Genomic DNA, 25,210 nt, shown 5'->3' with positions numbered 1-25,210 from the left:
GTCTAAGCTTCTCTGTTCTTTCTAAAACATCACTACTACAGCTTGCAGGCTTCCTCAATGTAAACTTTAATTACAATCCTCTCGTTACCACTAAGATATGGCTAATTATCCTTTGAGGATAATCAGAGGAAGTGTCTGTGTAGACTGGCACCCAAATTGTGTGTTAACTTCAGTCGTTTGAATTGGGATGGCAGGGATGTCATCTCGCCTTACCATGAAGCACTGAAAGCTGACGTGCTGGAGGTGTGATGTGTTATGCCAGTGGCCTGATAGCATTTGAATCTCTCCCCTAGTGAGCTGTTCGAAGTGAGTCACATCAGGACAATCTACCACATGTTCATCGCTCTTCTTATTGTCTTCATCCTCAGCACACTTTTAGTAGACTTCATTGATGAAGGAAGGTAAGAATGCTTTGGAAAGAAAGGGACCAGGGCTGGGAAATGCTCACTTCCAAAGAACCAGAGGTGCACGAAACTGTGAAATGGTGCAGAAGGAAGGGGAGAAACCTTCCTTGGGATGTTGATGGAAGTGGGTTTTCAACTTGCCACGCTTAAAATATATGCCAGAATTCCGGTAGAGGGTATATGGTCCTTTCTGATCAGGTAGCTAGATGTTAGAAAAACCCTACAGATTGGTGTATTCCGTTAGCATTATGGCCGATGTGGTTTGGCGTGACGTGCTTAGTTTGTGACAAGGTTGGCAAAAGAGAGGGGTCTTCATTGAATGTGGACTGCTGTAGGGGAATATATTTAATGAAACAGTAGCTTTCAGCTACTTGTGTTGCTTGAAGGAGGGCTGTGTTTAGAAAAACTTTATAAACATTTAATCGGTCCTTCCTCTGAAAAATGACAGGTCTGGAACACTGTACTAGTGATTAAATAAAAATAGAGCTTCTTGTTTTTCTCGGGGAAGAAATCTCAAGGGTATTGGCACAGCCTCTGTTGAGGTTGTGCTTTGTGGGTAGCCAGTTTGGAACAGGATTGTGAAAGACTGCCTTTCTCAAACTTGCTTGTTGCTTACATAGTTTCTTTTGGCAAGCTGTATGCCATGTGCACAAGCAGGATTTCACGGTTACCTTATCTGATCTTCACTGTACAAAACTAGAGCTCTCTCAATTATAATCATTATCACTCTTGTCTAGGTAGAACAACAACAGGCTTGTGCGCTATTGTGTATAATTTAGCTGATCCCAACTTAATAGTGTATGGACATTGGGGGAGAACAGGTATTTACCTTTAAAATCAACTAATAGGGACGGATTCTCTGACTACCTGAAAATTAAAAAAAAAAAAGAAAAAAGAAAACAAATCATTGTGATCTTCTTGGCCAGATCTAATAATTCAGATCCAGTTTGCAATTGAGCCTCCCAATAAGAACAAGTGAATTGTGTTGGTGTACTCTGGACTACCCCTCCTCTGACCTTGGATTAGAAGAGCCGCTTATGTGTAGGACTAAGTGACTGGTGACTTTTATAGCCAGTAGGGTTGAACATCCTTTTGCTTATGTCCCTGTATATTTTAAGCTTGATTAATGAAATAAAGTACCTGGCGCATACCATGTGCACGTATTTGGACTGACCATCTAATGACCCTAAGCCTTTTGGGTGACTTCTAAACTGAATCTGTGTGGAATGCCTCTAGTTTTCACAAAGCAGAATTAAATTGCATGTGAGTGCTAGATGTTAAAACACCTAATGCCAATAGAGGTGGGATAAAAGCCTCTCTAGATGTTAAACTCCTAGGAAAAACTGATTCTTAATGTAATAATGATGGTGTCTCGGGAGTGTTACCCAGGAGCAGTTTTGGACCTTGGTTCGGCAGTGGATTGTTTAGTCACGTGCTTGTTCTTATCAAGGATGAGCCTGAGCGTACTCTTAAAGCACAGGCTGATCTTAAAGATGTGCTTAAGCCCTGTGGGATTTGAGGGTAAGCTGTGCCTGGCACCATCGATGGCATAAGTCCTTTATCTATTATTTTCTGATGTGCTTGTGGGTGGTCACTTTAATCTGCCACAGGTAGCCCTCTGTATCTGAGCTGAAAATTGTCATAGTCACTTCTATCTAGACTGTCCGTTATGATCTTAGAATTTAACTATGCATTTTATAGCCTCTTATTGGAGTTAGAGCTATTCCTAATGAAACATTGGACACTCAGTAATGTCTCTCTCCTTGTGCCTTCTAGGCTGGTCTTAGGATTTGATCTCCTGGTCTTTGTTTTTGGAAAGTTCCCAATAGTCTTCTGTACTTGGCTGTGCATGTTCAGTGCCACAGTTATCGTTCCGTACAACCTTTTCATCTGGTGGGCCCAAGGCTACGGCAGTTCCTCCCATCGTGCAATCCACTCTTTCTTCTATGGGATGTTGTTCACGCTCTTCCAAACTGCTGGGCTTGGATTTGGACCAACCTATATGGCTATATCATATGCCCTGCCACCAGCTTCCCGTTTTATTGTAATACTGGAACAGGTAGGTCCCTGCCCAGTGTCTTTGGATATATTGAGTCTTGTTTCAGAATGGAAAAGGGTCCTTTTCTTCTAAGGTGTCAAGTTTTGTTTGTATTCCTTAATTCAAGGCAGGGCCGTGGGTGGACTTGGTCTTTTACTTGAAGTCAGACTTACATGCAGCAAGTCTGGAGAGAAAAAATGGATGGTAAACTTCATTTTGAGCTGGAAACCACTTGTTCTTCTTGCCATGTATCAAATATTTTACTGTGTTTTTTTTCTGAACATATCTCAAAGCTGATTAATAATAATTCCATTTATTTCTATTTGTCTTGTCACTGCTAAACACTTAAAACCAATTTCAGGAACATGTTTTGCCATAGTTCACAAGGAAGCTCTAACATTGCTCTTTTTTTTTTAAGAAAAGGCAAGTACATAGTCAACAAGTGGTTCCTGCTTCCCTTTCTGTTCCCAAGAAGCAGCTCTTTGTCCCGTAGTCAGAATTTTATTGAAAGTGGAATTTCCTTTTCTTGGGGAAGGAGGAGAAGAATCTAAGGAGCGTGGAGGATTGGTCAGACGATCAGATTAAAAAAAAGATGGTCTGAGATAAGATTGTAGAATTGAAGAATTAACTTTGAATTAGCCTTCCTTTTGGTACTTCAGGAACTACTTGTGTGGCACTACCTTGTTGCAGAGTACTGGTAGTTGCTGTAGAACACATCTGACTTGAAGGAGTCAGTTCCAAGACTTTGAAGCATCCTGGCCTATTGAAAAGGATAGAATTTTATATTTTACTTGAATTTTAAGTTAATTGGTTAGTGACTTACTAGTGTGATTGAGTCCTTGTGGATGCTGTGGTCTTATAAGTGTAAATAACATGTGTTTTGACTCTCCTGAGTCACGGTCTTACTGTATGTTTCACCTTTCAGTGTTTTAAATTCGTGTCAGTTGGACAGGCTTGTAGGTAGGGAATGCAGCCCTTTCCTTGCAAAAAGGATAAATTGAAGACAAACCAAGATGTTGAAGGTGTTGTCTTAAAATGGTTGATCCAGTTTTTATGGGGAAGTTGGGAAAGTGAGAGTATTAAACTGATATATTCTCGGTTTTACAGGTTCGTCTTGTTATGAAAGCTCATTCATTTGTCCGGGAGAATGTGCCCAGAGTCCTGTCCTCTGTAAAGGACAAGTCCAGTGAGTAACTTGCTTTGCTTAGTTTTGACAGCAATGCATAGCCAGCTCCTGTTTTCCCTCCGTTGCTTTCGGCTGCCCTCCCTCATTAATTGGAGAGGTGAGATTTGAGTAGATGACTTTGGATGGGCAGCCTGAACCTTTCCATTGGGTAATAGGCAAATAGACTGTTGTTCAGGTCAAAGTTATCTCTATCTTCAGTCTTGCTTCAGTGGGACTCCTTATTTCTGCTTTTACGAGACATGGTGTGTAGAGGCTGCCTGCACACCCCCAGTCCAGTGCTCTAGTTGAAATGACAAGTACAGAAGCTGTTTCAGCAAGGCCTGACAGCTGAATGTTAGCCCACATGTTTATACAAGCCTTACACCTTCGTCTTCCCTAGCAGGAAAGGAAATGTGATAGCAAGGTGTTAGCACTGCACTACCTGTTAGTCACCCTCACTTGTTAACTATGCTTCACGGCGGGTGATTCCATCTGAGCAGTCTAGTTTGTTTTATTTCCTGCAAATCCTGTACCTTTAGTTCCAGAGGTGGTAAGGGTTATATGTTGTGAAAGGATGCTGGGGAAACCAAACCTTCAGTAAGCAGAAAAATTGCAGAATCGTCTTTTTTTACCTCCTCCTCTTCCAGGCACAGTACCTATTCCCAGAATTTCTCAATACCTGTACTTCCTCTTCGCGCCCACTCTCATCTACAGGGACAGCTATCCCAGGTAATGTGAGCAACACCAACAGAACATTAAAGTGGTCTGAAAACTGAAGCCAACATTAAGCATCCCCGAATGTGGTTTATTCGGTTTGAGTTGGAGCTTTCATAAAGATGGGGTTAAGCCGGTAAGGTGGCAAGAACAGGATGCGGTCATGAGAACTCACTCTAATGCTGATGCTATTTTGACTTCACAGTTCTGGTTTTATTTCTTTGGGAAGCGCACTTGAAGTGAAACAGATTAAGAACTTGCTACATATCTGCTGATACGCAGTGTCTGCAGTAGGCTAGTGTGTTATGTGGTGCTGATAAGCAGCCCTGTCTCCTGAGTGTGAGGAGGTAGGATGAAGCCTTTAAAACTCCAAAACTTTTCTATGCTTTGCTGGGCTGCACTTTGACAGTGTCAAGTCAGCAGTCCTTTATGTAACTATCAGGCAGATCACCACCTCCCGCGTGATTGCAAAATGCTGCCCTACAGATACTTTTCCATTTATGGAATTGCCACAGTTGTCCTCCTGTAGTTCAACCAGCAATTTGGGCAGATAATTCTTGCATGTCAGGAGGTTAAGAACTCTGGAATTAAAAAAGCAGGTTTTTTTCAGAATATAAGTCAGTAAAGTCAATAACTGAAGGGAGGGTTTTGCTGCTTTGAGGTCTTAACTACATACGATATCATGTGTTCTTTTTCCTAGGAATCCCACGATTAGATGGGGCTATGTGGCTACCAAGTTTGCACAGGTGAATGAAGAGTGCACTTTCAGAGGTCATCTAAACTATGTTACTATACCCTTCCCCCTTTGGCATTAAATCACTGTTTACTTGGCATGAGCTTATCAAAAAGAATACTTTTTAGTGAGTAAAAACAGAAAGAGGAATCTTGCTGTACTAATGGTTGTGTCCAAAGTTAAAAACAAATACTAAATCCTTGCTTAAACAAGCCTTTGGACTCTGTTCCAAACAAACAGAAGTTTTGTGTGTGTGTGTGCGCGTAGCAATGTATCCATGCTCTGACCCTGTCTCTTCACACTGATGTATTGTAGTGTACTGGCACAGCTGCCTGTCTGAGATATTCAGACCAACTTTGCAATAACGAGGCCTGAAGTCCAAATCTTCACTGCTTATTTGAGCTTAAGGTTGACCTGATCTTCACGTTTCTGGGCATGAGCTTTAATAGCTTCTTGTGGATGTGTTTCCAAGTAATGACTTTACTTGGAATGTGCCCAGAGTCCTGTCCTCTGTAAAGGACAAGTCCAGTGAGTAACTTGCTTTGCTTAGTTTTGACAAGTAAGCCTTAGTAAAGGCTTACTTTCTGCCTGGGCCCTTAGGGAAATTTATTAGCAGAAATGTAAGAGAAATTATTTTTACTTGTGTTGGCAGCTGCTGTTCCTCTCCTAGAGCTGTCAAATCGTGATATTTCAATTGTGCATTTCTCTTATGGAATCTGATTTTTGGTTTTGCTCTAGGTGCTTGGTTCACTTTTCTATGCCTACTATATCTTTGTGAGACTCTGCATTCCTCAATTTCCCAACAGTAGTCAAGAAGCCTTCAATCTTCGAGGGCTGGTCCTCTGCATCTTCAATTCCATTTTGCCAGGTAAGACCCAGATTCATGAGTGACAATTGATGGAAGATGTAGAAGGGAGGAGATGTGCTTAGTGCGAGATGCATTTGTGGCAGTCGGAGACTGGCAACGGAGGTCTTGTGGGCAGACTTCAGTGTTATGTGGCTAAACTTTGGTCAGCAGCACAAAATTAAAGCTTGGGTTTGAATTTAACTATCTTGGAGGGTCAAGTTCTTGTCTCTTTGCAGCCTTGCTGTTGCCCTCTATTTCTCTGTGGTGAGAAAACAGAATTCTTCTACCTTTTTTTTATAGATAGCACAAAGCCCACCTGGGTCGGTGCCCATAAGAACAGTCTTGACTGCGTAACATATCCTTGCTTATTTCTGAGTGAAAACACCGCAAAACTAGTCTGAGTCTACCTTGTTTCTAGGTGTACTGATTTTCTTCCTGGTGTTCTTTGCATTCCTTCATTGTTGGCTCAACGCATTTGCCGAGATGCTGCGCTTTGCAGATAGAATGTTCTACAAGGTGAGAAGCAGGAGCTATAGTTTATAAAGCAAGCTTTATTCAGTCTCTAAAATTTATTTTCCTAGTGAAAAGTAAAGAGGAGGAAACTGAAAATTGTTTTACCGAATAAGGCATCTGCAGGGTTTTGCTTGGTTTATGCTGTTAGGGCTTAAGTTTGTTGCTGTGCTGTAGAAAAGATCTGATTCCTACTTGACAGCCTGAATTATTTTTAAGGTAATGTACCCTGTGCACAAACAGAACCAGCCACCAGACCTACCCAGTAGCTCTGCTAGCATGCTTTTTATTCTTTTATCATCTCTGTCACTGCAATTTGAGATAAAGCCAGACTTGGATGTATAGAGTATAATGTTGAAAATGCAACACAGCATAACTTATATTAGCTTGGTAATATTCTGATTTTATTTTTCAACTCGATATTCCAGAAAAGACCCATAGAATATTTTATGCTTGGTTATATTTATACTCTTTCAACTGTGCTTTCAGGACTGGTGGAACTCCACTTCCTATGCAAACTACTACCGAACCTGGAACGTGGTGGTACATGACTGGCTCTATTACTATGCCTACAGGGACTTCCTCTGGGTGAGTAACAAGCAGATGCATTCTTTTGGTTAATTAAACATTTAACCACCAAGCCAAGGCGGTACGTTTGCCAAGGTGCAGCATCACTGTCCATTGAGAAGCACAAAAATGTCTTGCCTCAGCTCTTTTGGGTGGCCACTGTGCAGTTGAGGGGTCCGTTGCTCATTTCCAGGTCCTTATGTGCACAAAAGGTGGGTCTGAGACATAGGAGTGTAAGGGTTGACTCAACAGCCTGAATTCATGTTGTGCTGTTTTGATGAGCTAAGGTAGATCTTTCATGAATGGGCTTAACTTGAGGTATTGTGCAGGAGATGAGGAATGTGCCTGAAGAAAAACACCTAAAATCTAAGCTTCTCTGTAAAGCATGTAGCATTTCATGTGTACCTCTTGGCTGGAGCAGGCACCTCCTTAGCTCAGGGGAAAAAACAAAACAAGAAGTGATGTTAAACCAAACAAACTAAACCCGTAGCAGATCAGCTTATAATACTTGGTGTTCTACTCTTGCAGTTTTTTGGTAAGAAGTCCAAAGCAGCAGCTATGCTGTCTGTCTTCACAATATCAGCTGCTGTGCACGAGTACGTTCTGAGCATCTGCTTCGGCTTCTTCTATCCAGTTCTCTTTTGCCTGTTTATGTGCTTTGGAAGTAAGTTCCTAGGGAGGGTATGGGAGTGGGTCGTGGGGTTTGTGGCTTCTTTTTAAAGCAAGCATGCTTTGCTCTTCTGATGCCAGTTATCCTCTAGGCACTAAAATGCAGAGCCGTTTCTTGTCCAAGAGTTGCAACTGTGAGTCCAAGTGTTGTGAGGGGACTTTTACAGCCAACTGGCTCAATAAATAGATGTACACACACAGTGGGTTTGCAAGCTTGGGACTTGGATCAGCAAGGCCTGGGTGGGGAGGAAGAGAGGGAGAGACTGCTGTTCGTGTGACACTACATATTTTAATAGCATTGCTTCCTCTTTGCCTAGACTTAGCTGAAGTGCTGCCCATTAGCAGGCTGGAGGTCTTCCTCTTCAAAGTCATAGAATCCTAGAATGGTTTGGGTTGGAAGGGACCTTAAAGTCCATCCGGTTGCAACCCCCTGCCATGGGCAGAGACACCTTCTGCTGGATCAGGCTGCTCCAAACCCCATCCAACCTGGGCTTGAATACCTCCAGGGATCGGGCAGCCACCACTTCTCTGGGCAACCTGGGCCAGTGATGTGTAAGATAAGAAAGGCTATGCTCTGCAGCAAAGGAGAGAGCCCATTTAGAAGTCAGAGCTCTTGCATTTCATTTTGTGGCTTTTTTGCTACAAGAAGTTAATGGGCTCTAGTAAACTCTAGGCCACCTCTGCCAGCATGTTTTGGTCAGGAGTGTAACACTAACAAAATTGATCCCCAGAGGCATACATCTGGGCCAGCTGGTTGGCAAGCTTGTTGGAAGTAAATGTCAGAATCAACTTCTGGTATTTGCTTTACTGCCAAGCATAATCAGATTTTCGTCTGCTGTATTGACTTCACGAGCAGCCTTGTTGCTCCAGAGATGAGGTGAAGGGAGGGAACGATACAGTGAACTCTGTCGGTCATTAATTCTTTAATTCTGAGTTTGTTTCTGAACGATGCTTCTCATTTCACCTCTTTCCAGTGGTCTTCAACTTCATCCTTAATGACCGTCGGAAAGGGCCCATCTGGAACGTGATCATGTGGACATCGCTCTTCCTGGGTCAAGGAGTCATCATTTGCCTCTACAGCCAGGAGTGGTACGCGCGCCAGTCCTGCCCTGCGGAAAATGTGAGTGGTTGACCTTTCCTTGGGGATAAGTGACCATGCAAGTGACTCATCCTTTCTTGCTGCGGGGACAGGGAAGAAGTTAAGTGACACAAAGCTTTCTGTCAGCGCCCTGCATCAGTTCATCAGGAGTTATTTAGACTAGAAACCGTAGAGAGTCTAGGAAAGCTTTTTCTAACAAAAGCGCTTTCATTAACACTCGTTCTATACTGATAGTATTTCACTACTTGAAACTGAAGGGTTTTTTTCCTACATTTTTTGAGGACGTGAGCCTCTACTTGAGAGTATGCTAGGCCATTCAGGGTAGGTGAATGGAACGGCAGCACTTCGCCAACGGGGCCTGGAGGAACTTTCCTAGGAGGCCCACAAAAACTGAGCCTGTTGTGCCTCTTCCAGGCTGGAGTGGGTGGCACTGAGAATTGGCTGCCTAGAAATGGTCAGTTCATGGTTTTGATGATGTTACTTTCTGTGACTTATAACTTATCTTCTTGGTACCAGGTTCTGTTCTACATAAGCTTCTTGCTAGCCTAGCTGATTTTGGTTTTAACCAAAGGTGCCCTCAGGCAAACTCTATTTTAGGTTTGATTCTCCTTAATTAAGAGCTTGCCATCCTAAATGACTGGCTTCTTGATACAAGATGCTTCTAGATACGGCATTTGCCTGATGTATCAGAACTGGGTGTAAGGAAGGTGGCAGTCAAACAGCTTCTGGATGTAGCTATGCTCCCACACGCTATTTAGTGAGGGTAAGAGTAGTGTTGCAGGACATAAGAAGGCGGTTTGAGCTTCCCTGTTAAGGAATTTTGACTTCAGCTGACTTCACCACAGCTGGTGACGTTTGCCTGTGACTAACTTGCTGCCTCTCCGTGTTTTGCAGTCCCCGTTCCTGGACTACTTAAAACCACGCTCATGGTCATGTCACGTGAAGATGTAAAGATGCTATGATCTGGCCGCATCATCACAGAAATTCGGAGTTGTCCTCAGAGTACTTGGACCAATGACCTAACTCACTTTGTACCTTTTCTAAGGGAAATTGTGCCTCCTGATTGCTGGGGAGAAACTGTAATTTTTTTAAACATTACTGAGGCAAACCAGTTGACCTGGATTGCAGCAGGCTTCATAGGCAGCACCTATATGTGCTGTCTCACTTTGAGCCATTTCCATGCCAGTAAAGCATTGAGCTGAAGGTGGACTCTGCTGGAATCCTTCTCATCCAGGGGTCCCCTCAAGTTGCTGCTCTTCTGGACAGTAGATAATCTGGTCAGATTTGCTTGTAGCTCATTTTTGGCATCCGTCCATCTTCCTTAACCAGGCCTTGGCAATTTTTTTCTCTTTTTTTTTTGGTAATGGAATGTCTACAAAACTTTGGTTCTTTGTGATCCTGCCTGCTGCTATGACACGATCAAGTGGCAGAGTAAAAGGGTATTTTCCTCTTTGCTCTTAAAATAGCCAAAGTATTCCTGGATGGCTTTAAACTGTATTCTATATGTTGACTGCCTGAAGATTTACAGAGGATTGTCAGTTTACTTGTGGCTGCATTGGAGATTCGGGTTCAGAAGCAGGGCACAGTGTGTGCAGTCTTTATGTAACTTTTTACACTGAAAATTTATGTTTTCTCCGTATTCCTTAAGTTCCAAGCTGACACATAGCATTTTTCTTCTTTGAGGGCCTTTGACTTGAGGAATAGTTTTTCTTCTAGCTCTTCCTTTCTCTTGCTCCAGATAATCAATTCTCTTAACACAATTAACTTGTAAAAGAGCTTTTGCTTTCATTTGGCAGGTGCTTTAAGGTATACAAGCTGTTAAAGCTGTCTTTAGTGCACAAGACTTGAAATGCTATGACCCAACTGTAAGAAAATGCAGTCAACTTTACAGGTACAGGGTGCATTCTCATCTGAAACAAATCCGTCCAGTTCAATGTGCCAGCACGTCTTGGTGCCTCTCACCAACCTGTATTGCAGCAGCTTCTGAGATTGTGGGTGAGAAATGAGAGTGGACCCAGCGGCTGGAGTCAGGGTTGCTTTTTCATCTGCCTATGCCTGCTCTTAAGACAAAGGGCACTTCAGGTGAAGACCAGATTCCTGGGTATTGCCCTCTTCTTTCTGAAGGAGGTAGGACATCCTCCTGTACACAGTGTTAAAGAGAGAAGCATTATGTGAATTTGGTGTTTCAATACCTATTAATCAGATGTTATGTCAGGTGCTGAGCACAAAAATTACTATATGCATTACCTGGGTATATATGTCTCCAGTTTAACTTGAACTGCAGCTTCCATTGTTGGAGAGGGAGGGTAGCCTGAAGGAGGTAATTGATACCAGCAGTACCAGGCCTGTTGATGGAATTGTCACCCAATCCAATTAAGACTGTCTTTTGGGCTTCTCAGGGTCAAAAGTGATTTCCTGAAAGCTAGGAGAAACTTGAACTCTTCCAGGTTTTCAGTTTCCTGTAAGAAGGGATCCCTCTCTTCAGAAGGGACATTGTGTCAGGTCAAATTTGCCAAATACAGCATTTGTATATGTGGCTCTCCTGAAATATTTCCTACTGGAACTTGTTTGTGGAAACAGTTGGCTTTATTTCAGAGGAAGGAGTTCCTGTATATACTGAAACTTGGCAGTATTAGTGCATAAAATCCTGAGGAAATTGATTATGTTCTCCTCATTCAGTTTGATTAATCTAAATTTTTCACAATACCTTTTGTGGGAGGAAGGGGTAGAAGTGCTGAAGCAACTAAGCTTCGTTGTTTAAAAAACTAACAAAAGCACCCATCCTTTGGCCAAACAGTTTTGTCATCTCCTTAGCATAGGGTGAAAGTCAGTCTGGTACTTCTTGGCTGTGGTGCTCAAAGCACTTGTATGGCTGTAATTGCACTCAAATACGGTGTGATGATTTAGGGACTTGATTTGTCTTCTTGATGCCTGTGTCAAGTCTTGCTGCTGTCTCAGTGTTCTCAAGAGGAGATCAAATCATGGCACTTTACGCCAGGTTTTGGTTTTTCTCTCGCAGCTGGCATTGTTATATTCCTCAATTATCAGCATTTACTGTGTCAGCCTCCTGGGTGTTTGAAGCCTGAGAGCTTGAGCATCTGGCAAGCAAAAAGGGAACCAGAAAGGGACGCTTGGCTGTTGGAACTAGTCTTATTTTTTGACAGGTTGAGGTTTTAAGCCTTGTAGATCAAGGCATCTGGCAACTGTGCTGTCAGGGCATTAACAATTGGGATTGCTTTCAATTTGTGGGTTTTTTTTAATTGCTTTTGAATGTGGGCTTATTTTCATGTTTCTCAAGAGTACTGGAGGGGAAATATCAAGTCTTTTGCATATTGCTTGTTTAATTAGAGTAAATTATGCCATGTTTGTTGGAGTTTTCTTAGGCTGAGAGTGTCAGAGCTAGCAGTACAGCATTCTGGTCAATAATGAGGGTGCTGAGGTTCACAACCTGCCCTTTACAAGTTCTTAATAATAGCGTAAGCTGCTTTCTGTGGTTCTTTCCAACACAAGAATTGTGCGCAGCTCGCTTCTGTGGTAACTCCCTCAGTTTTGAGGTAAGAAGCCTCCAGCTTTGGAATGTTGGCCAGTACAGTTGCGGCTCCTCGCTCAATAACGTAATGAAAATCAGTATTACTGTGGTGAAACATGTCCCGGTTTTCACACGAATAACGTTTCTTCTTAGAAAGACTCTGCAGATTCTTCATGCCTAGTGTGTCCTTTCTGTCAGGACATTTAGTTCCCAGCCTCCAGAGGTGAAGAAGTCCTGCATCTGAGCTGCTGCGTGCTATCCTGTGACAGCCATCTGAGTGAGGCCTGTGCTCCCTGCTGTGGTGAGAGAGGGGGAAACCCTGGTGTATTTTTGTAACTGGAGCTGGCATGGTTAGTGTGAATGAGTCCACCTGCTAAAGGAAATGGACTGTCTGAGCTCCCACGTCTTGAATGTAGATGGGCTGGAAGGGCAGCAGCCCAGCTAAGTGTGAGCAAGTCCAGTGCCTCTGAGCCAGCTGAGGTCAGCCTCATCTCTTCTCTCTTTGCATGCAGCTGGGGCTGAGAAGCCAGCACTGCCCCTTTGCCTGTTGTAGCAGGGGAGAGGGGCAGAGGGTGGCCCAGCACCTGCCGCCTGCTGCTCTGGGCCTGGGCCCCTTGTACACAACCTGTACCATGTTCTGTCATGCGAAAAAGCTGTTTATAATCTACTGTATTACAGCGGTTGAAATATATTTTGCTATTAGTAGAGAAAAAAAATATTGCCTTGGCTTGTTTCTTTCTTCTGAGGCTCCTGGGGGAGGAGGTTGCAAGAGCGCGGGTGGAGAGATGATGTGGATTAGAGCCTTGTGGGGCTGGAGAGGGAAGGCATCTTCCAGAACATGGAGAGCCCTCTGTTGCCATGGAGCCAGGGAGCAGCTGCCCAGCAGGTGTGGGGACCCCTCTGCTGCTCCCTGTATGGGTTAGGGTTTGCAAGCCAGTGCTGGAAGCTGTGCCCACAGCTCCGGGCAGTCCCTGCACAGCTGCCGCACAGCCCTCCCGGATGGGGCTTTCTAAGGGTAAGAAGGGTTGGAGGCAGCTATGCTGTGGCAGACCCAAGCCTGGAGGTACCAGGCGAGACTGCTGGCGGGTGAGGAGGTGTTGGTGGCTGGGTGCGTAGCAGGAAGCTTGTACACAGGTCTTCAAAAGGTCTTCAAAAGCAGCAGGATGCTTGCGGGTTGGTAAGCTGTGAATCGGCCATCACATCTCTGCGAGAGGAGAGGATGTCCTTGGAAGTGCTGGAGAGGAGCATGGGGAAAGAGCTGATAGCTCTTGGAACAGACTTGAGTTTCTAACCTCTTCCAATTTAATGCATATGGAATTGGAGCACCAGCCAAATGTCTATCATGTTGGGGATTTCTGCCTTTATTTGGGGCCTGAAAAGGATTCGTGCACCAAGAACTCATCTTGATATTTCCCATCTGTGTAGCACATGCTCTAGAGTCAAATCATGTCCGTGTCCTTGAGCTCTAGCTGCTACAGAAGTGATATTAATCTTCCCGTCCTTCCTGGTGGGAATGTTGTGTGCTGCCAACAGCTGTGAAAGCTGAAAAAAAACCGTTTTCTTCTGTCAGAATTTTTAAGCCAATTTTTCTGTTTTCTTTCCAAGAAACAATTTGCGCAGGAAGATGAGAAGCTACCTGGCGAGGTTACTCCTAGATTGTATGTATGAACATGTATCTGAAGGCAAAGGAATATCGTTAGCCTGTTAACAAACCGCAGCACACAAAGATACTGCTGATAAGGAGGTCAAAAAGATTTCATAGCAAAAGCATTTATAAATAATAATGTCTGTTGGCAAGGATAGGGGGGGAGGCTTTGGAAGACAATTTGTGGAGATTACACAACTAATGGGAATATGATCTGGTATTTCTATTAATAAGGTATTGCTGAGGAGAAAAGGTGGTAAGATTAGGAATTGCAGATAGGTATATCTCTTGGCGTCTGCGTACCTGACAGCTTGGTGCTGTTGTTTGACCAGTGCTCTTCCTCTCATTATTTTAAGGTAACTTGTTCTAGGCTTCACTGGAGATCTAACAACTGCTAAAAACTGGATTAGCTGCCGGGGTTTTGGATCCTGCCTGGAAGCAGGCACCTTGTCACAGTTTTTCGCATCCCTGTGTTTCATCAGTTTTGCTTTCTCTTTTCACCAGCAGAAAAAATGCTGTAGAAATGGTTCTGGCATGCTGCTTTCCAGAGACCCCTGAGCTGAGGAATGAGCAAGAATGCTTGGTCAGAAGGGGTCTGTTTCTTCCTCCCTAGAACGTAGTTTTGTTCCAGCAGAGGTTTTCTGAAGCCTGAGCTGTGCCAACAGTTCTCTTTACAGCCCAGAGCACGTACAGTTCCCACAAACCACCAAAATGCTGATGAGCTTCTGGGTGAGCGTGTTTCCATCTCCTGCCACTTCTGCCCAGATTAATCTCTTTATTGGGAGTGCGTGTTCATTTCCCGGGCAACTGGAAAGTTTGCCAACCTCGTAAGATAAACTTATCTTCTATTGCATCACTTCTCTCACCGTGCTGTTTAAAGCAGATCTAAAGTGCTGCTTCCCAGTCCCTGCAAAATGTGCTTGCACTCTGCTGCTGTGAAGCCCCTGGGGAGGCGCTTTTGTCTGAACAGTTTCTTTGGCCTCGAGAAAGAAAGAAAGACTTAGTCCTTGTTTAGACAGCCACCCTGACTTCTCCCAACCCCTGGCACTCCTCTTGTGAAGCAGTGTGACAGCCACACGTGCCTTGTGGGCTGCCAGCAAACCCCAGAGCGGTTTTGGCATTATCCTAATCTTTGGAGCAAGTTCAGACACTTGACGGAGCCCCCTGTCAGTGTGATGGGTGCTGGAAGGTGAGCAAAGGAGGGATAAGGAGCTGAGGGCGATAGAAAGACATTAGAGCTGGGAATGCAGAGCTAGATCTCTCCCATGGTCTTTTTTTTTTTTTTTTATGTGGTAGGTGGCTGTGCTGCCTGAAGTGGCTGGATGAATAAACCAACCGTCCTGAGTTTGGGCCTGAGAGTTTTTAAGGAAAGGTGGGAAAGGTGTTTTGGGATAAGTAAATAAAACAGTTACTAAATGGGTAATTCTGAGAACAGTCCTCCCGAAGAATTCCAGGCTCACAGGGAAGCTCTGATCCATGATTAAGATAAGAAGCTCTTCTGGTTTTAATGGACTTAGCAAGGAAAAGCTTTACCCTTTGTAAATAAGTGACGCTTAATGGCACTATGAAGTGAAAAATGTTTTGCCCTTTATCGGATGTTGGATATGTCCGTGATAGGATATTGGCAGCAAATGTGAAAAATTGTCTTCAGCCAGCAACAGGCAGTGCAAGGTTGGTCTGCCTAAACCCCATCATCTCATCCATCTTTTTTGGCCCAGGGGAGAGGGAGTCCTGGCATAAGCCTGACCTCAGGCTGAGCAGAACAAACCCACCCATAGTTTAGGCTGGCAGCAAGGGCTTGGTGGGTTGCCTGTGGCGTGGGTCAGTGAACAAGCTCTTCCCTTACATTTTCAGGGATGTGTCTTACCTGTGTGGTGGTGTGCCTGGTCAAGAAGCTGAGAAAGCAATGACCGGCTGCAGCTCTTCTGCTAAGAGTTGTTGGGACCAGAGAGGAGTTGTGGTTCAGCCCCATGTACTCCTACGGGTGCTGCCATCAGGTGCTGCTGTGTCTGTCGCTAGAAGGGAGGTCCTCATACATGTGTTCTGATGTCATCCTAAAAATTCTCACACTCTTGCTGCACCTTTTTACTGCCAGACATGCAGCATGGGGAGCACAGGACAAGGGCAAAGCCACCTCCTTTCCTTAGCACGTCAGGGGTTTATTGCGGGGGGGATGGCAGAAAGGGATTGTTGGAGCAATGTGTGTGCACTGGAAGAGGAGGTCTTCAAGACACCATTCGCTGTGACAGTAAGATGATTATGTGGGAGGAAGACAGCGCTGCAGGGTAGCAGAGACCTTCGGGCTGTGCTGTTACAGCAAGGCTGTTCCCTGCTGCTCTGGCAGCTATGTGAGGTACAAGAGCATGGCCACTAGGTGACCAGAGAAGCAGAGATAGCTTGAGAGAAGCAACCCGCAGCCATGCGGGAGGCTAAAGTGATTGTAAAGTGAGTTGCTTTGAAAGCTGAGGCTGGGAGATTGTCACAGCAAGCTGGTATTGTTCCCTCAGGGCTGTTGGGAAGGAGAGGTGAGGATTTCTTTCCTTTGGAGAAAGAGAACTTGGCTGTTTATTTAAATTTTTGCTATAAATCCTAAAGTCCTCGAAGGGATCAAAAGCTCTTCAAAACTTGTCTTCTTAAGATGTGAAAATTTTGTGTTTGTTGCTGAGGTGCCGACATTCCCTTTTCTTCACCCTACATTCACAGCTCTGGTAGCTCTTCCCGCACCAGAGTCCACAGCTCTGAACTGCTGAGGGCCTGCGGACATCCTCGGATACCCAAGAAATGGAGGATTTTGGGGCTGAGGCCAGAGCTGTACAGCTGTAGTCATAGATTTAAACTTCGGGTATTTCCCTGTACCGGGTCAGTTTTTCCTTCCTAGTCTTCCTGCTCCGGCCGATTCGGGGCCGGTTCGTGTCGATCCCCAAAATGGATAAAATGGTAAAAAAGGCGAAAATAGCTTCGCCCGGATCAGGGCGGCCGCGTTGTGGCCGCAGCGCGGTCCTGCAGCGAAGGGTTTAAAGATCCCCGCAGCTTTCAAAAGCCGCTCCTTTCCCCTTTTTCCCCACCCCAATGTCCCACCCCACTGGCTGAACGCCGCGTCACTCAGATCCTGAGCCAATCAACGCCGCAGAGCGCCGGAGGAGGCCTTGAAGGGAGCGCTCCCATTGGCTGAAATGCGCATCGTTCATAGATCGTCAGCCAATCCGCGCCGGCCTGCAGCGAGCGCTCCCATCGGCTGGGATCCCTATGCTCGGGACTGAACGGGGCGGGGGCTCAGTGCTGCCGTGCCGCGGCCGCAGAGCGGTACTGCAGCAGAGGGGGTTGGAGGGACGCGAGCAGAGCCGGGCTAGCCGGGAAGAGCGGGGGGGGGGGGGGGTGGTGCGGCGGGCGGTGCCTTTCAAAGACCGGCTCGGATGCACTGAGCTTCTCTCTGCTCCGCGCGGCCACTGGTCAGCGCGGCGCGTCTCGGCTGTTCGCTGCACTTCGGCCCCAGCCCCGGCCGCCTCCGGCTACGGCCAGTGAGATGCAGGCTGGGGCGGGGAGAGGGACGGCGCCCCCTGTCAGCCCCCGAAGCCCCCCTGTCCCTGCCTGGGCTCTCCGCGTCCCCTGTATCCCTTGACAGCCCCGTGAGTCCCGAATCGGCTCGGCTGCGTTGGGCTATGCTATTTTCATTTCTGTTGCGCTCGGCTGGGCTGCGTTCACCTGCGCTCATTATCGGCAAACTGCCAATGCGACGGAGCGTGCAGAGAACGTTCCCATTGGTTGAGCAGAGCGGCGCGCAAACTAGGGCACCCAATCAGCGCCGGGAGAGCGCTCGGAGGCGGGACGATGAGGGTTATAGCGCAACGCATGCGCAGTGGCTCAAAAGGAAACAGCCATGCTGTACGGAACGCATGCGCAGTAGATTCAAACGGGCATCGCCATGCTGTACGGAACTCCTGCGCAGTGGCTACAAAGGCCCGACGCCATGCTGCCCTGACCGCATGCGCAGTAACACGCTCTAGGGGCCGCCATGCTGTACGGAACGCATGAGCAGTGGTTCCAAATGGGCACCGCCATGCTGTACGGAACGCATGCGCAGTGGCTCCAAATGGTCTCTGCCACGCCATTCCGAACACATGCTCAATGACTTTAAAACGAGCGCCGCTACGCTGTACGGATACGCATGCGCAGTGGCTTCCCGGGGACTGATGCTCTCGGTTGCGCTCGGCTCGGTACGGCTCCGTGGGGCTCCGCTCAGTGCCGGCAGCCTGCAGATGGCACGGGCCCTGCAGGGAGCTCACCCATTGGCTGAGCAGCGTGTCGCTCAGAGAGCGGCAGCCAATCAGTGCCAGCAGAGCGACCAGTGGGTTGCCCCTCAAGCGACTGCGCCATTGGCTGAGAACCCTGCGCTCTCGATAAAAGGGGCAGTGTCTCAGTGCTGCCGTGCCGCGGCCGCAGCCCGGAACTGCAGGCGCGGTGGGCGGTAAGCGAGACGGGCATGACCAGGGGGTGCGCAGACTTCGCAGATCAGGTCGGATCCACTGATCAGGGACGGTCTAGCCGGGCGGGGCGGTGAGCGAGCGAGCGGGCGGTGCCTTTGAAAGCTCGGTTCGGCTTCTCTCGGCTCCGCCCAGCCACTGCAGGACATGGCTCGGTTCTGCTCTTCGGTGCACTTCGGCCCCGCCCGCCCGCCTCCGGCTGCGGACAGTGGGATGCAGGCTGGGGCTGGGAGAGGGACAGCGCTCCGTGTACCCCCCTGTCCCCCAGTGCCCCCGTGAGAGCGGGGCTGGGCTCGGCGTGCGGAGGCCGGGGGGGATCGCGGGGAGGAGGGCGGCGCTTCACAGCCTTTCTTTTTATGTCTACTTTTATTTTTAGATTCTCTATGATAACTATCGGACTTGAGTTTTAGCCTCATGACTCACATAAGACATGGCTGTATGTGATGGGAGGACTGCTGGGAAAATGGCAAGAGGAGGATCAACAAGAAACAGTGGAACCCGCCCTTTGGAGTTTGCTGCTCGTTTGACTGCTGAGAAGGAGGAGTCTCTGTGAATTCGCTACTGCCCGAGACAGATCAAAGAAGTTTAATAAAAGTCCGGTTCTACCTAAATGGTGGGTGGGAATATGCTTATGTAAAGCATATGGTACATAACTGTTATCAATATGCTTCAAAGCACTGTATCTCAGCAGCTAGAACATGGAAGGAATCTTTTAAATCTGTACAGGTTTTTAACGAGGATAATTGACATTTAGTGGCTTAATAACAGCTATTAAATCAAGCCTGGCTGTCATACATTGAACATTCAGTAAACCACCAACCTTTTCTATTTAGGAGTGACTTCTTATTACCCATCCTAAGTGGGATGCTAGTTTTGCTGTTAAAAGGGTGGGTCTTGTTCAAAAACCTCCGAAGGTAATAGTGGGGTTGGTTAAGTCTGTGCCACACCTGCGGTCAGCAATTCGGTACAGGTGAAGAGTTTGCCCCTTAAAAGGCTTCTCAATTTAGAGCTGAGTCTGTAGCCATGTCTGCTTTTCTTCGTGGTGCATTTGAGCCTTCTGTCATCATTTCTTCTGTGAGTTTCAGGTAATGATTTTGCTTGTGGGTTTGCTTTTTAGTCTTAGAGTGAAATTGGTTTGGAATGTGGCAGAGAAGGTTTGGCACAAACATTTGCAGTCAATGATGTCTTGTCTTTCCTTGCTCTTCATTCTGTTGTTAGAGGTAGGAATTTTTTTTGTTTGGCTTTTTTTTAATATTTTTTTTGTTATATTTATGCACAAAGGATTTAGGTTTGGCCTAAATGAGATTTCCAATGCAGTTTTTGTTATAGGTGTTACTGGTTTTCCCAGAGCTGGTTTGTTTAATTTGGGTTTTGTGTCGTAAGCACTTGAAAATTATGTTTGCCTGGAATTTTTTAGTAGAAGTACCCAAGGTAACTGTTAGCTTGCCTATATTGCTGGGATTTTTTTTTGCTTAATCTACATCAGTACCCGAGGACTCCAGGGAGGTAAATATGAGAGCAGTTTTAAAAACGCTTCCTAGGTGGAGAGTCGGTAAACTATTAATGAGTAAGGCTGTGACAACTGTGCCAGGCAAGGTATTAGAAATCGTAATGAAGAATGGAATTAAACGGTATGGGTATGTATGGTGTTTGTATCCTACCGCACGGATCTCAGTTTTTTTGAAGGAAACTGAAACCATGTAAATTAGGATGATTTGGTTGATGCTGTGTTATCTAGTGTTTGTATGGTGTTTTCTCAAGAGCAGAAAGAGAAAGCTATTCCTATATACTAGCTAAAACTATGTGTGGATTTTTTTGCCCACAGGTAGAACTATTAAGTTCTGTTGACTTACTGAAGGGGAGGGGGGCACACACGCTGGAATTTCTGCCCTGTTTTGCACTTTTCTGTTGTTGTTTAACTCCTGCTCAGAACTTGAAAGTGTTGTGAGTAGAGAGAACACAAGAGGTTTTAGATCTAGTGCCTATTTATACAAGAACTGTGTTTTTAGCTTATTTTTAGAAAATGTTTTCATTTGTGTGGTGACTGTTCCAAATAGTTTTGTGTAGAAAACGTTGCGTAAAAAGCAATGAATAGTGAGCTCTGGCAGGGGAGTTAAGGTTGGTCAGACAGGGTGAATGAATCTGGGCCAGAAACACTGCTTTTTTGGTCAAGTGAGCAAAACAGAAACTGCTCTTCCTTACCAAGCTGTGTGTGGCTGCGTGTTCTATCGTGGCATTTCTTGTGGTGTGTTTTCTCTTTAGGAAAATAGATCATTTGGTTTACGCTTCGATCCAAACGCTTTCCTGCACTGCTTTTCTGATAGTACTCTCGGGATAAAAATCTGAGTATTTTTTCATGGTTTTTAGGCTATCTATTTTACCTGTTGCATTACATGAAATTTCAGAATGTGATGCAGGACAAAATTGCTGCAGTTTTACTGTAAATATAGCTCAGCCCTAACTCTGTCTCTGCCGTTTCCAGAAGTTGTCCCAAAACCCTGATGTCGCTTGGCACAGTTAAATACAGTTGGTAATCTCTATTCTGTAAAGGTACTTAATGGAGCTGTTGTGCAGGATGAACGGTTTTTCACCTCTTGATGCAGTGTGGTTTATGCAAGCTAGCGCAGAGGCCACTGCCAGACCCGTCCTTATTGTCTCTCTCCACTGGAGTTGCTGTGTATTGCAATTCAGATTGAAAATGTCCTTGGCTTGGTTCTGGCTCCTGTGGTCCATTTCACACATCCTCCCTTAAAATTTCATACCAGGAGTAACCGAAACAATTGTATAACTGGAGGGAATGGATAATGCAAGCACCTTCCCATGGAGCTAGGGAGCACCCTGTGTTAAATAGGCTCCGTTTTCCTCAGCGGGGAGAGGTGGGGAGGGTTTGCTTGACCCTTTTACTTATGTGAGGCCGGAGATTATCGTAAGATTGGAAAGTGACCAGTGGGAGAAGCAAGAATGATAATTAACATCTGATGTAGATCATCTGCCTATGTCTTGTGTTTTTAGTCATCAAGGAAAGGCCAATCAAAAAATTCCTGCTTGCTGGCCCGTAGGAAGAAGAGTTTCTTGGTAGTGATGACAAATTGTCAAGTCTGGAATTCAGTGGCTTTATTAATATCAAGTGCTTCCTTTTTTCTTAATTCAATTTTAAGGCAGAGCTTCTGGAAACTATATAAACAGTTGGGAGGGGAAGGAACTGTCTCTCTGACCAAATATGTGTCTGCATGATCTAGGCATATTTCAAACTCCTTTTCCACTCAAGGTGCACAAAGGCTCCGTGCATTTCTTAAGATTTCTTTCTATCCCTTTTATTGGTATGGCTTTTTAATATTTGATCATTCATCAGTTTGGCTTAAATTGCAGGCATTAAAGGGGTTAGGCCTGAAGTTCTCTTTTGGAAGCTTACTGTAGAGCATCCCATAGTCCTGTAAGTGCAGTACAGCTCAAAGTAATAATTATCTGAGTGCTGTACTGTACTTTGTACTGTACAAAGCAATTATTCTGATAGTGCTTCCCTGTTGCTGGAATGCCATCCATCTTTGGCTTAGATAAGCAAAACCCCAACCATGAAAAGCTTTTGTCTTTCTCGCTAACTGCTGTTTTGAAAACAACTAAATCTCTTCAAATCAGACATGCTCAAAAATGAATTTTGAGGGGGGAAAAAACATCTACTACTATCGATGTGGTTTATGATGCTGAAAAGGCGGCACGCGCGAGTGTTAGGCATAAATGAATACTCTAAGCAGTCACTACTTCTAGAGGAAGGTGGCTAGAAGGCTGCCTGGAGGAGAAGGACCTAGGGGTGTTGATTGACAGATGACTGAACATGAGCCAGCAGTGTGCCCAGGTGGCCAAGAAGGCCAGTGGCATCTTGGCCTTTATCAGAAACGGCGTTGCCAGTGGGTCCAGGGAGGTTATTCTGCCCCTGTACTCGGCACTGGTGAGACCGCATCTCAAATCCTGTGTTCAGTTCTGTCCCCCCACTACAAGAAGGATGTTGAGGCTCTGGAGCATGTCCAGAGAAGAGCAATGTAGCTGGTGAAGGGGCTGGAGAACAAGTCTTACAAGGAGCGGCTGAGGGAACTGGGGTTGTTTAGCCTGGAGAGGAGGAGGCTGAGGGGAGACCTTATTGTTCTCTACGACTCCCTGAAAGGAGATTGCAGAGAACAGGGAGCTGGGCTCTTCTCCCAAGTGTCAGGGGACAGGACAAGGGGGAACGGCCTCAAGCTGCACCAGAGGAGGTTCAGGCTGGACATCAGAAAAAAAATTGTCACAGAAAGGGTTATCAGGCACTGGCAGAGGCTGCCCAGGGAGGCGGGTGAGTCATCATCCCTGGTGGCATTTAAAAGATGGATAGACGAGGTGCTCAGGGACATGGTTTAGTGGTTGATAGGAATGGTTGAACTCAATGATCCTAGAGGTCTTTTCCAACCTAGTAATTCTATGCACCTCGAAATATTTGAATATATAAAAGTAGTTAGAGCCGCAGGGAAATTTATGTGTGTATTTGGATTTGTAAAGCTTGATATATGGATCTAATGGTTCTGTACAGTTCAATAGATTTTACGCTTATCATGCCTTTTTAATTGTGCAAGGTATAACCCATGTGATTTAAAGATAGAAGAGGGGAGGGCGAATACATGCACAAAAACCGTAGCACTGAAACGTGAATTAAAGGTCCATCTGATTATTTCTGACCTGATGAACTGTTTTCTGAGCCAATACTCACTCAGCGGTCAAGTTTCACAGATTGAAATAAGTTAACAACTCCAATGGAAAGACAGACTCTTTATGGTTGTGCACTTCTAGCTGTATAGTGTGTTTTATAAATAAAATACTTGCATATAACTAAATGCAGTAATGAATATGACTTTGCAATTTCACTCGTGATATTGCTTGTTTTAAAAACTTATGTCACCATCAAATAAATATTTTGTCTTCTGTCTATAGTTTCAATGTCTTTATTTTTACTTCTTACTTTAAACTCTAACTTACTTCAAAATACACAGAAAAACCCACTTAAGCACTTATGAAAAGCAAATAAAAAGCTTATTTTGAAAGCTCTTCAAAGGAGAATCTTAACCAACTGATGTAGAAGCTTCAAAATTCATTACTGTTTTTTCTCTGATCGTTACTGACATAATGAAAATAAAATAATTGAATTCATATCATAGAATCATTTGCTTGGAAATAACCTTTGGGGGGTCACAGAGTCCAACTGTATCTGTCCACCACTAAACCATATCCCTCAGCACCTCATTTTAACTGAGCAGCCTCTTCTGGTGCCCAATAACCCTTTCCGTGAAAGACTTTTTCTTGATATCTAATCTGAAACTCCCCTGGTGCAACTTGAGGCTGTTTCCTCCTGTCCTGTCCCTAGGTTCTTGGGAGAAGAGACCAACATCTGCCTTGCTACAACCTCCTTTCAGGGAGCTGCAGAGGTCTCCCCTCAGCCTTCTTTTCTCTAGGCTAAACAGGCTCCCTTGGCCACTTCTCATAAGGCTGGTTCTCCAGCCCCTTCCTCAGCTTCATCGCCCTTCTCTGGACATGCTCCAGCCCCTCAACGCCAAAACTGACTCAGCCCAAGAAGGCGAATGGCTTCCTGGCCTCTATCAGAAACTGCCTGGCCAGCAGGACCAGGGAAGCGATTATGGCCATCTACTCAGCACTGGTGAGGCTGCACCTCAAATACTTTGTTCAGTTTTGGGTCCCAGGGAGTTCAGGAGGGCTGAAGAACTGTAAACAGGAACATATGCTGCAAAACCATAATTTATAACTTTTTTTTTTTAAAAAAAAAATGCTGCAGGTTTTATAAATTACAGAGCGCTTCTCACTACTATTTAGCAATTCAGAGGTATGGACATATTAAGATGGATGAGGTAGGAGCTCATCAGTCACATCGAGATCAGGTCAGCCTGGGCTGTGTTGATCACGCATTGGTGGAGTTCTAGGTCTTGAGGGTTATGGGACAGGCCACGAGTGTAGCCAGGACCCTATATTTTAGGGAAGCAAACTTCCAGCCCTTCGAGGAGTTAGTCAGTAGGATCCCCTGGGATATGGCCCTTGGGGACAAGGAAGCAGAACAGAGCTGGCAAATATTTAAGGATGCTTTCCATAAAGTGCAAGAGCACTCCATCTACATTGTAGAAAATCGGGCGGGGAAGGGAAGAGACCAGCGTGGCTGAGTCGAGACCTGCTGATCAAACTGAAGAGCAAGAGGTAACTGCAGATGTGGTGCAAGCAGGGACAGGGACGCTGCCTGATTGTGTAGGGATGGGGTCAGGAAGGCCAAGGCACAGCTGGAGCAGAACTTGGCAAGGGAAGCAAAGACTGAGAGGAAGGTGTTCTACAGATATGTTAACCAGAAAAGGAAGGTTAAAGAAAGCATACCCTGACTAATGGATGAAAATGATGACTTCGTATCAAAAAATGAGGAGAAGGCTGAAGTATTCAACGACTTTTTTGCCTCAGTCTTCACTGACAACCGCTCTCCTCAGCAATAGACAATGAGAAGGGGGAAGGCAGGGGAGTAAAGCCTGTCCCGCTGTAGGGGATGGTCAGATTTGTGACCACCTGAGGAACCTGAACATGTATAAGCCTATGGAACCTGACGAGATGCATCTATGTTTAAGATATTCGGCCAGCCCCACAACTGTTGTCATCTATATAGCTCTACTGTAGTTAATGAAGCTTTCCTGAGATGGCTGACACATCAATGTGTGTGCGTGTCTGAGCTGGTATTGTGTTTCACTCCCTCCCCAAATGCAGCTCATGTTCTTCCCTGTCTGCGTGGTTAAGACTAG

At 45.5% G+C, this 25,210-nt stretch overlaps 1 protein-coding gene across 7 annotated transcripts in view; it reads left to right on the top strand.

The window, feature by feature from the left end:
- Positions 1 to 9,806, top strand: part of SOAT1 (sterol O-acyltransferase 1) — a 28,196-nt gene extending 18,390 nt beyond the window's left edge. For all 7 annotated transcript variants that reach the window (XM_054073705.1, XM_054073703.1, XM_054073701.1 and 4 more), the window contains exons 6-16: positions 294 to 401; positions 2,181 to 2,463; positions 3,550 to 3,628; positions 4,255 to 4,336; positions 5,022 to 5,067; positions 5,793 to 5,922; positions 6,320 to 6,417; positions 6,901 to 6,999; positions 7,507 to 7,642; positions 8,622 to 8,767; positions 9,641 to 9,806. In XM_054073705.1, coding sequence (XP_053929680.1) covers positions 294 to 401; positions 2,181 to 2,463; positions 3,550 to 3,628; positions 4,255 to 4,336; positions 5,022 to 5,067; positions 5,793 to 5,922; positions 6,320 to 6,417; positions 6,901 to 6,999; positions 7,507 to 7,642; positions 8,622 to 8,767; positions 9,641 to 9,697 — 1,264 coding nt within the window. In that variant the 3' untranslated portion in view covers positions 9,698 to 9,806. The remainder of the gene's footprint in view (positions 1 to 293; positions 402 to 2,180; positions 2,464 to 3,549; positions 3,629 to 4,254; positions 4,337 to 5,021; positions 5,068 to 5,792; positions 5,923 to 6,319; positions 6,418 to 6,900; positions 7,000 to 7,506; positions 7,643 to 8,621; positions 8,768 to 9,640) is intronic.
- Positions 9,807 to 25,210: the final 15,404 nt, after the last annotated feature.

The sequence above is a fragment of the Cuculus canorus genome, chromosome 8 (assembly GCF_017976375.1).
Source record: "Cuculus canorus isolate bCucCan1 chromosome 8, bCucCan1.pri, whole genome shotgun sequence".
Classification (NCBI taxonomy): Eukaryota; Metazoa; Chordata; class Aves; order Cuculiformes; family Cuculidae; genus Cuculus; species Cuculus canorus.
This window is presented reverse-complemented; position numbering and strand designations above follow the sequence as displayed.